Consider the following 12279-nt stretch of genomic DNA (forward strand, 5'->3'; position numbering starts at 1 on the left):
TTATCTCTGTCTGATTCAATACTCTGCTTCCCTCAGCAGGGGGCCATGCTTCATCCATACATCTCCGACTCCCTCCCTCCCCGCCACCTCCCTCCCTCCCACTCTGTGTTTTTTTTTCTTTGTGTCCGACTCTTTGCCCTTCACTTGACATACATAAATCAATCAGTCAATCCAATTTCATTCAGAGCGAAGCCTGATGGATTCGCTCCTGAGCCACCGTCCCGACAAAGTAACAGTATCTGCGCTGTAATTACATTCCAAATTAGATGATGTGGTTATGACCGTGGATTTGATTCTGCTTCGTTTTCAGTTATGGCACACGAAAAAAAAAAAAGTACAAGAGGAACAAGAAAACACATACGGACGACTACAGCTGTCCGTATGCGTCCGTAAAATTGGTAGCTAAGTTGGTGTAACGCGCTCCCCGTGTGCAGAGGCCGTGTCCTTCCCAGGCTTCCAATCCGACCTGTGGACCTTTCCTGTCACTTTAATACTGTCATATCAATACAGCCGAGAAAAAATAGCACTGACAGATTGGGTCACTCCTTCATAAGCCTCACAGGGATTTGGTCCACTGCCTAGCAACCCTGGACCTCCACACACGTTGGCGTCCCGAACGTGTTTGCAGAAGTTAACTTAAACACAAGATATGTCTGACATTTAATTCTACAACTCAGTAGACTTACACTTGGTCCATTAACTCTATGTTGAATATTTTGCTGGTATAAACATCTATTCACCTTTAAGCTACGGAGCTTTTCCTCTATATAGATTTCATTCAGCGAAGTTTATGGCAGCACAGTCTGTGTTTGTCTGTTGTCGCTCCCAACAGTGAAACGATATATTCGCCCCTTGGGTTTGTGATTGTTTCAAGAACTTTAGGCTACGTGTTGTTTTGGCAGATAAATGCAAATTTCAATGCAAACTCTTAACACAGTTTTCACTGCAAGACTTTCCGAGGACCAAACACTAAAATCCATGTGTTTTCTCAAATATTTTCAATCTCTGTCTTTAAAAAAATACGTTCACATCAGCTCAAATCTTCAGAACCTTCAGAAACGTCTTCACATCTGACAGACTGGACAATCAAGCCTTTCAGTTTCATGACCGTTGATGAAAAGAAGGGCTGAGAAGTGAATCGAATACAGAGCGTGCTGTGCGTTAATGTGTTAGCGCGAAAGTGTGAATTAGTGTGAAAATCGTCGCCAAATGTGCAAGGCTTGTAATGAAGCTGAGATTTGTAAACATGACATGACATGATGTGCGGAGATTCGTCTTCTCAAGTTGTGGAGACGGTGACGACGCTCGTCTCTCCCACGTGACCGACCTGATTCATCCCCGGCACACTGAGCAAACTGACCGACTAAATTAAACTCCACGTTGTACACACCGTCTTCTTTCTGCAGCACAGTAAATGAAACAGGTCTTTTCAGCACCCTGTCTGATTTAGGGCCAAGCCCTTTACAGAAACATCAGGGAGCCGATTCATTAAACAAGCCACAGCTGGACTGAATCCTAACGCTTTCCCTCACAGATGGAGCTGATAGCTGATCAATAGTTGCCAGACTCAATCAATCAATGCCCCCCTCCCCCCAGCCCCAACCCGACAACCCCTCCGGTCACTCCCGGCCCGGCCGCCTCGGCTCCAGGGCTGATTTGTCCTCCAGTGTCTCTGTCGTTTGTCTTTAGATTTCCCTTCCATCTGATAGCGCGACGCTTTTCGAATGCCCTTTGCACATGTCCTCGCCCCCTGTCAGTGATTTATACGCGTCCCTGCTCATCACAGAGGACGCTGCAAGTTCACGCTCATTTGCACAAAGTAATTTAGTGGCATATTCATTTTGTAAGACATTAAACAATTTACCAATGAGGGTGAAATGATGCAGCATTTAATCTGGAGTTGTTTTTAAGTGTGCTGTTTTTTCAAGAAAGTGCCCATAAAACAGAAAATGTCTTGTAACAGACGCGTGTGTGAGACGGCTCCGCTGCTGGAACGATACGGTCGACTCATTTGTTACATTTAACTTTAATAAAAGAATAAGAGCGGCTAAATTCATTTGCAAATGTGCATTTAATTCCACTTTAAAAATTCAAGGCTTTTACACTCAACGCCACATTAAACAACTTCTTATTTCATGCATGATAATGTGATTGAGCTCTTCAGGCCCTCTCAGACGCACACAGCCTCCCTCCGTCCTTTTCCCTCGCACATCTCGGACTGCTGCTGTTCTGTCTTTTTTGCTTTTTCATTTTCTCATTTGACTCTTGTCGCTTCCCCTCTACAGGCAATTCCCATGTGCAGCGAACTGTGAACGAAAAGAAAAAAAAAACATTTGTGCCCTCACTCTCAAATGTATGCATGGCCATTTACACACACAAGCATACATGCATACTGTAAAGACAAAAAGTCATTATTATACATGAACGGGCAGCATCGTCTACGCATCGATGCCGTAGTCATGCATATATATTAAAAAAATGCTTGTCATGGCTGGATTGTGAGTTTTTTAATGCAGGAACTCTGCTGAGTTATTGTAACACTGTCGATGAGGTTTTCATGCCAGTAACCCACATTTACAGTCTCTGATTATCTCTTTACATCTTTCTACATCCACATTAATGTCATTCTTTGCCAGACAAAGTGGCGTGCACAGACTTTTTGAAGGGCAGGGGCAAAAATAAGGGCACTTTAGCATGTGTTTTTGCCACCCAAAAGGGCAGTTTATCATGTTTTAACCAGCCAAGGGGGCAGTTTAGTGTGTTTTGCCAACCAAGAGGGCACTTTAGCGCGCGTTTTGGCTCCCAAGAGGGCACTTTAGTGCATGTTTTTGCCACCCAAGAGGGCACTTTAACACGTGTTTTTGCCGCCCAAAAGGGCAGTTTATCATGTTTTAACCAGCCAAGGGGGCAGTTTAGTGTGTTTTGCCAACCAAGAGGGCACTTTAGCGCGCGTTTTGGCTCCCAAGAGGGCACTTTAGTGTGTGTTTTTGCCAACCAAAAGGGCAGTTTATCATGTTTTAACCAGCCAAGGGGGCAGTTTAGTGTGTTTTGCCAACCAATAGGGCACTTTAGCGCACGTTTTGGCTCCCAAGAGGGCACTTTAGTGCATGTTTTTGCCACGCAAGAGGGCACTTTAACACGTGTTTTTGCCACCCAAAAGGGCAGTTTATCATGTTTTAACCAGCCAAGGGGGCAGTTTAGTGTGTTTTGCCAGCCAAGAGGGCACTTTAGCGTGCGTTTTGGCTCCCCCCCCTTGTGCACACCACTTGCCAGACACACTTAATTGTTGCTCATTAAGAATGCAAATCAGATTTAGCTGCTATCAAATGATCCCACTGATATTTTAATCAAGCGCAAGAAAAAGAAACTAAAATAAACATTTATAACATCTGTTATCCTCCGTCTTTTACTACTTTAATCGTGTCAATGCAGTGATTCAAAAAGCTTAGCTCATGGGCCACGTGCAATCATTGATCATCTATTTAAAAGATCTCCACACACAAACAGACGATCTGAGATAACTGCATGTCGGGGTCTGTTCTCCTGATGAAAGGTTAATATCTTCATCAGCACAGACAGTGCCGGCTGGTGAGTGATTGAACCCAGCATTCTGTGTACTTTGGGTAAAAAAAAAAAAAAAAAGCTAATACTTTATTGGCTCGATCAGCTTGTACACCATCTGCTGACAAAACATGCTCACTGCAATCTGACACCATCCTGCCAAGTACAAAAAGGCGGACACCCAGCAAAATAAAGGAGCCTTTTCTTTTTCTTTTTTTGTCTTTTTCTGCTGTCTTGCATTGAGGAGGAAAAAAAAGCGAAATTGTTTCAAACACTACATGAAAAATTGAAAAATGCCTCTCCTCCTGCACACTTCAGCACCAGTACACAGGTGTTATTGCTACCCTGGACTTACACACAGAATTTGGGACTTTATTAATCTATATTTGCATTTGATTGCACAATGTCATGGCTGTACAATAACCACAACATCTCTGTTTGGTTCTCTATAAGCCTCATTCTCACTGTGTTTTTCTGGCTACCACCGGGGCATGAAACCTCCCGGGAGAATGAATTACAGACGAAATGAATTAATAAACTCGTGTTTTGTCCTGTTGGCTGTTGTTTCTCTGAGGAAAACACCAGCCAACAATAATACCACTTGGAATCACCCATGGGGGGAAAAAATTGTCTGTTTCCACTTGAATTCAGTTCGTTTTCAGGGTAACATTATTAAAAACCTTTGGCAAAAACTCCACAGCGAAACATTTTTGGAATTCTACATATACAAGCAACATAACAGAAGTTGTACATTTTTATTACAGTTTTAATTTATGTGCTTGATTTCAATTCTAATACAGGAATAGTAGTTATCCTATTTCTATTTCTGCTCTAGCTCTTCTTCTTCTTCTTCTTCTTTTAACTATCATTGTTTATTGTTATATTGAACTGTCCTCTGCCTGCTGTGACGCATACATTTCCCCGTTTGTGAACTGTGCGTCAAGGCTAAATGTAAAAGGACGGGGTGACGGGATGTGTTACGAAGAGTAATGACCATTTAAAGGTGTATAAATCACAGGGCAGCATGCATCATTAAGAGGAACCTGACACGAGAGAGAGACATGTGCTGTGGTGGATAAAGAGGAATTCCCGCCTCCCTTCATAAGTGGTCGTTAATCTTTCTGTGCACACAAAATGTCAAACAGATAACATATAATTCATGCAATTCACATGTCAATGTGGCGCAGACGGACTGGATGCTATGCAGGAACAAGGAGCCTCCTCCAGTCCAGGATGAAGCCCCCTCACACTGATTTGGGATATACAGTTAAAAAAGGAGAAGAAGAAGAAAAACAAAATGGCGGCGGTTATTGATTAAAACAGCAACTCTACATCGTATACGAAGCTTAAGCGTGTATCATATGTCTAATATCTTTGTTTAATAGCTTCCCCTTCTATATATAACTACATGCGACTTATAAAACTGAAAAAAACGCCTGTTTTTGGGGAAAGGGGATCTAAAGGGAGCGGCACCCCGGAACAGAAGATGGCGCCATGGATCCGTCGGTTTGTCACAAAAAAACACGCGAAGAAGACGCAGAAGCGGAAGAGACGTGGCACATATAAACATAGAGGAAGGGAACCAGCTAGCAGTATTCCCAAGTTTTGCCTATGACAGCTCCTGGAGCCGCCTTCCATGTGAATTTGACAGGGACGCATAAATGACAATCGTACAACACAACCTGAAACGAACGGGACCTGATTAAAGTCCGTGTGACAGGTAACGTGGGTTTATTCGTCATGTTTGCATCGGAAACTTCCTCAACTCCAGCAGCTAGCTAGATTAGCTCGCTAACGTCACCTCAACCTGATAACTTCCATAGCTAAGGTAGCAGCTAATGTTAGCTCAGATGAGTGTAGGCTGTCAAAAAAGGTGACAACAGGGCGAGTAAGTTGGAATTTAGACTTTATTTTTATACCGGATAAACAGACGCATGAGACGCGTACGATAACTTATGTCAAGTTCGCTGTAACGACAACATTCAGCTACAGAAGTGTTCATCACGTCATCAGATAGTACGAGTAGCATGTTGCTTGAACCTACTAGCTGTTAGCCTTGTTTGGGACAGTCACACCCATTCATTGAGACTGACAGTTAGTGAGACAGTAATCAAGTAGACAAGATGCCTTTAAAAAAACTTTCATGATTACTTTCACAAAGATGGAACACAAACTTCAGAAAATGTCTTGTATTCATAATAACATAAGCATATTACCATAATAACATCATAATTTCAGGTAAAGGTAACATACTATATCATGATATGAACAATATGAGAATAATATGGCTTAAATGCTGTATGTATCTATTACATTAAATCTGTGTCAGTTCTTCAGGAAAATAAACTGAGGGAATGTAAACAGTAAAATAACCAATGAGAAGGCCTGTATGTGGCTGAACTAGAAAATTAAATACCTGACAAATATTGGCAACATTGCCCACAATGGCGAAATACAGTAAGAGATATCAGGACATACATACAGAATACTTTTAGAGATTGGCCGATAACATAATGATGAAAGACACTCGCAATGATTTGTTTGTGCTGAATTTTCATCATCGGTATAATGTTGAATCAAGATAATAGTCCTCACATTAATGATTTGGAAAAAGTTGTCTAACCTGTTGACATGCAGTCCTGTACATGTCTCCTGCTTCATTTTTAATTACCTAAGCCTGTCACCACAGCTGAAGGCTTGCACATAGTATCCCCCACTAAAACAAGATAAATTGGATGTCTGTAATAGTGTTGTCAAAATCGATACAAAATATATATAAGTATTATTAATATACTGTTTCAGTACTCTTTTTCCATGTTGTCGGTACTCTGCTGTCTCAATGTCTTTTGCTTGTGACAGCAAATCGACACACATCACCACAGTGCCCATGAAGGCAAGCCTCTCCACACTCCTCTGACAGTCAGTTGTCTTAAATGCTGTTCTGTTTAGTACACAGTCCAGAAACCTTGTTATATTTGTATTTTATTAAAAATCTAAACATTTTTGCCCTCAATGTTGTCAATCTTTCCCATGGTATGGAACATAGTATCAAATATTGATATTTTTCAGGATACTATATTGAGGTTAGAAATCAACTGTCGTAACACTAGTGTGTAAATGCTACAGATTCTAAACTAAAGAACATCAGAGAGATCTGGTTTCCACCGTTTAATGAACCTTTATCTGTACTGGGGGACTACTTATTAAAGATTCTTTGATTGTTTGTTTTTGTTTTTTACAAAGAAAGTGTTCTAGCTGTGATGGAATAAAAATATTTTTTTTTCTTGAGAAATCATTCCAGATGTTTTATTGCAGTTTTAAGAGTTTTAAGAATATCTTGATGATTATCAGGATGATATTGCTAACATTGTTCAACACTCTATAGGGAGGAAGCTTATTACACTCTGTGTGCACAAACAGAAAATGTGCCTACAGCCAGTGTGTCGGGGAAAAAGGAAATTGATAAAAGTCTTGTGAATCTTTGCCCGTATTCTGTTGCTCTAGTCTGTGTATGAGAGAACATAATGATACATCAATCCGGTAAATGAAGACACATTCCTCTTGCTTCTGCTCATAAACAGGTGGATGGTCTAGAATTTACAGAAACTCACGTGTGTTTGTTTGTTGTCAACACAGCGCAGGTGACCATGGGTCTCTGCAAGTGTCCCAAGAGAAAGGTGACCAACTTATTCTGCTTCGAGCATCGTGTAAATGTGTGCGAGCATTGCCTCGTCTCCAACCACAACAAGGTCAGCGGGTGAAAAAGTATCACACGATTTTGTACGTAACTTGAACATAAAAAGCATTAAAAATCTGTGTTTCCACTTTCTGCCCTTCAGTGTATCGTGCAGTCATATCTGCAATGGCTTCAGGACAGCGATTACAACCCCAACTGTACTCTGTGTAATACTCCACTGACTTCTCAAGACACTGTCAGGCTGGTCTGCTATGGTGAGATTCCTGAGGTTTCTGTTTATTATACACTCGTTTTCTTACTGTTTTCTGAAGTGCTCTCACAGAGCGACCACACGAGCATCCACTTGTGGTGATTGTCTCATCCCACTACGCAATACTTCTTGAGGCCAGTCTGCTCTCTCTGTAAAGGGGGCCAAACTCTGGAACTCTCTACCCACTGAGTTAAAACTAGAGACCAATAGTAAAGCGTTTAACAAAGGAATCAAACAGTGGCTAAAATCTAATCAACAGTGCACACATGAATAGTTCTTAACTGGTTTACTGCTTGCTCATATTGCCTCTGCTCTGTTGCCTTTTATGTCCCTTATTTGAAACTTGCTTGTATTTCTTTGATTTCTTTTTCCTATCGTTTTGTTGCTGTCTTGTTTTATTCTTCTTTCTTTTTTTTTTTTTTTCTCCTATCTTTGCCTGTTTTTTTCTTTTTCCATTCTTATTATTTTGATTGCCCTGTTTTCTAACTGCTCTATCTTTTCAAAAGCTGCCTATGGACAAGTGTTGTGAATTAGCACTTGTGCTAAAACACTTAAACAATGCATATGGTTTGTCCAATGTAATTGCTATGTCCATTTCAAATAAACATTTTAAAAAAATAAATAAATAAATAAATAAATCACCGCGTCTGTCAAGCAAATCCTCCAAAGTTTAAAGGGACAGTTCAGCTTAATGACAAAAAACGTATTTTCCACCAGCTGTATCTGGAAACGCACGGCAATTGAGATAAATGTTGTTGTTTTTTTTTGCTCTCATTCCTGTTGCTGTGGATTTAAATGTTTTCCCGCTTCCACAGACGTGTTCCACTGGTCCTGTCTCAATAACTTGGCATCTCGGCTGCCCCTCCATACGGCTCCAGCGGGATACCAATGTCCCGCCTGCCAGGGTCCACTGTTTCCCCCCTCCAACCTGGCCAGCCCAATTGCTGATGTGCTGAAAGAGCAGCTGTCATCTGTTAACTGGGCGAGAGCTGGTTTGGGGCTGCCGCTGGTAAGGGCCTATCATAGATAAATCCCTAATTGGTGATCTCCATTCATGACAACCATGAGACAGCCTTCCTGATAACAATTCGCATTCAGAACTGTGCTTCTGGTTGTGTTTAAAAGGCTAATTATACAAATGTTTACAAATGTAATGTAACAAAATGTCATCTTGTCCTGACAGATTGAAGAGCCCGTCGGGGTTCTTGAGGAGATTTCAGCTGCTGATGTCACTGATTATACTGACTGGTCAACATTTGATGGTGAGCGCTAATGTTTACTTTTCATAACAACATGTACATATTTAAGAGAACTTCATTTCAGTGGGTTAATCATCTCTCTTTTCCTCCGTCGACAGCACCAGAACAAACTAACGTTTACCCCAGTCAGACGTACAACACCAGCTTCAGCCCACCACCGAGCTCTGTGCCCCCTCCAGCACAGGAAGACATCGGAGGGCCTCGGAAAAATGGGGATCCAAATACACAGGAGCACGCTGTGGTCAATTTTACTGCTGCTAATACCCGTGACAAAGTTACAATACACACAGGTAAAGCACTGCAGAGGCCTCTGAATCTACTGTGTTTACTGCCTTCTTAGGTCAGCTTTGTGCACATACTGAACATCTGACAAACTGTTCAGGGTCTCACAACAACTGGAAGTCCTTGAAAACACTTGAATTTCAATGGTGTTTTCAAGGTTTTAATAGTGCATTGATTTTTTTTTTTTACAGTCCTTGAAACTGCTTCAAATTGTAAATGCATAAAATTCATATTAAATTACTATCTGAATGAATAGTTTTCTTTTTAGATAAGAAAATATGTCAGAGTGTAAATTATGAATTTTGTTGAATCACTGAGTCTTAGCTGGCAGCGCTGCAAATGCTGGACATGTTCAGGATACATAGTTTAATAAAAATGCCTATTTTCAAACCAAAATTTTTTGTCTGTGCTAGAAATATTTGAAAAGTCTTTGAATTTGACGGATGAAAAAGTGTAACCTACTTGTTGAAAGATTGCCTAATGAATTAAGATTAACACACTTATCTTTTTGGGTTATTCTCCAGCATCATCACCGAGGAAGATCTACGACACTCGGGACATCGGTCACAGCTCTGTCACACAGATTGACTTTGATGACGACAAGTACCGAAGACGACCAGCGCTGAGCTGGTTTGCCCAAATTCTCAAGTAAGTATTATGATCCCCTGTGGAGCTGGGGCCTCTTTTATTGTTTTGTCACGACTCATATGTCTTTACAAATGTCATTGTGTTCGCCCTCTTCACACTTTTTCTTTTTTGTTTGTTTAGAAATCGCACAGGTGGAAAGCGGACGTCTTTCTCCTGGAAGCAGCGCGTCTTCATGCTGCTTCTGGTCGGAGTTCTGGGATTCTTTACGTTGATAATCATCATGGCTAAACTTGGACGTGCCTCCGCTGGCTCGGACCCAAATTTAGATCCTCTTCTTAACCCCCACATCCGTGTGGGCAAAAACTGATGACGAGCATTGATTCCTTCTCCCCCCCCTGTGTTACACAATGTAAGGCTGTGTAGATGGAGCTGAAATGGGACTGTTCACCGCAGGGTTAGCCCAGCAGAGGGAGCTGTTTACCCAACTTGAATGGAATAGAGAAAGAGACGCTCCATCTCCGGCCCTCCACAGACACAGACACTAAAAATCTCACAACATTCGGGAGCAACCCACAAACTCCGAGGGCGACCAACGCCCAGTGAATTCTGTTATTGTTGCTTTGACAAGCTAATGATGGAGAGAGAGGTAGTATTTATATTTACAATTCCAGCTAACATTATCAGTGATCTTTGAAAGTTGTCCAAGTTTTCTCTTTTTTTCTTTTTAAGTTCAGTAGAAACTTAACAAACACTGTCGATGTTGGAAGAAACATCTTTTGCTGGCAGAGAGGTCAGGATGTATATAATTGGCAACGAAAACATTCAATAGCGTCTTTCTAAACTGACTCTACTCGCTGATTTGATTTGAGGCCTTGTGTGTTTCTCCACGAGGTGGCCGGGACCGGAATCACACACAGCCCACACATAATTAATACATAACTATTTATGGGTGTCTGCATTACTTCTGAAATTGAGTGCATTGCTTTTAGATTTGCCATACAAGCTCTGTGTACATTTTCTTCATGTTTTTTGACTGTCCATTAAACAGGAATACTACAGAACTTCATTATTATGTTTTTAAACGTCTATCACGATCGTTATCATTTATTCTAAATCAAGAGTGACTTTCTGAAATATCATGCACCTTCAATAAGAATAAATATGAGAAGACAAGAACTGGAGGGGTGTCTGCATGTAACCAAGCACTGAAAGGATAGTTTCACCCATAAATTATTATATAGTCATTATCAATTCACCCTCGTGAGGATGGAAAAGTCTGGGGAAGTTTTGAGGTCCATAAAACATTTCTGGAGCTTCACAGCAAAAAAGCACTGCAGCGTTCGCTGTAACAACTGAAGTAGAAGTAGAAAATTGAAAAGATGTTATTTACACCCTTGACCTGCTGTTGAGCTTGTGTGCATGCTAACACTTTTAGCACAGCCGCTACAGTGAAGAGATAATGACTGCAGGACTGCGGTCAAAGCAGCCGTGGTTCACGTTTGCTTGGTCAAATCAGTCGCACCTTTTTTTTTTTTTTTTTTGGAGCACAATTGCACTAACATTTACTGTAATCGTAATGAACCCGCTCTGAAGATATGCTGGCAGTGACTGTGGGTCAGACTGCAGTCTCACAAGCAGGCCCATGAAACATACGAGACTTTTACAGGAATTATTCCCGGTAATAAACTGAAGGTCTCACGAAGGTATGCTTCTGGATTTGTTCTCAAGTGAACAACTTGAGAAAAAAAAAAAACATTGTCTCCGTAAGTAGTCCAAGTTTCATATCCTGCTGAACTTAGTACTTTCTAGACTACTTGCATGAATAATATGAAGTACTTTTACTGTGTACTTTTCGAGTAATCCTGTGTCAAAATCATTACCAGAGAACAAGAGCACATATATGTCACCCAACTTTGATGTGGAATAAAAAAGTTATTTTCCATATCATATACTACTGTACTTAATACTTTCTAGACTACTTGCATGCATAATATGAAGTACTTTTACTGTGTACTTTTCGAGTAATATTTTATCAAAATCCTTACCGGAGAACAATAATAATTATTTTGTACTACTTATCGAAAATAAGTGTTTTATTCCACATCAAAGTTGGGTGAAATATACTTCTTTTTCTCTGTTAAGGATTTTGACAAAGGATTACTCAAACAGTACACAGTAAAAGTACTTGATAGTAGTCTAGGAAGTACTAAGTTCAGTAGTATATGAATCTTGGACTACTTATGAAAAATACGTTTTTTATTCCACATCAAAGTTGGGCGAAAATAATTGTTTTTGTTCTCTGGTAAGGATTTGATAAAGTATTACTCGAAAAGTACACAGTAAAAGTACTTCATATTATGCATGCAAGTAGTCTAGGAAGTACTGAGTTAATTTTTTGATGTGAACTTAACCTTTAACTCACTACGTACATGTGTGTCTAGTTTATTCTGAACAATGATGCAGTTTGCACCTTATTTCAAGAGGTAGTTAAATGGTTTCACTCCAATGTGTTAAACTCAGACTCTGAATCTTAAATCTTGAAGCTTCAGGTGTTTATACAGCATGTGAGTCACTGCTGTTAACATGAATAACAGGTTTCATAATGACTCATTTGTTGTTCAGATCTTGTTAGTTTGATGAAA

General features: G+C 40.5%; 1 protein-coding gene across 2 annotated transcripts; it reads left to right on the forward strand.

The window, feature by feature from the left end:
* Nucleotides 1-5092: 5092 nt before the first annotated feature.
* zfpl1 (zinc finger protein-like 1) lies at nucleotides 5093-10703 on the forward strand. Of its 2 annotated transcripts, none has more exons than XM_030439104.1 (8): nucleotides 5093-5281; nucleotides 7198-7310; nucleotides 7401-7512; nucleotides 8324-8517; nucleotides 8692-8770; nucleotides 8866-9057; nucleotides 9574-9697; nucleotides 9818-10703. In XM_030439104.1, exons 2-8 carry the CDS (start codon nucleotides 7209-7211, stop codon nucleotides 10002-10004), a joined length of 990 nt encoding a protein of 329 aa, XP_030294964.1. In that variant the 5' UTR covers nucleotides 5093-5281; nucleotides 7198-7208; the 3' UTR covers nucleotides 10005-10703. The 2 variants fall into 2 exon arrangements, with proteins under 2 accessions (XP_030294964.1, XP_030294966.1); XM_030439106.1 differs by having other exon boundaries at nucleotides 5098-5281; nucleotides 7203-7310.
* The last annotated feature ends 1576 nt before the right edge of the window (nucleotides 10704-12279 follow it).

Source organism: Sparus aurata, chromosome 13 (assembly GCF_900880675.1).
Source record: "Sparus aurata chromosome 13, fSpaAur1.1, whole genome shotgun sequence".
Lineage (NCBI taxonomy): Eukaryota > Metazoa > Chordata > Actinopteri > Spariformes > Sparidae > Sparus > Sparus aurata.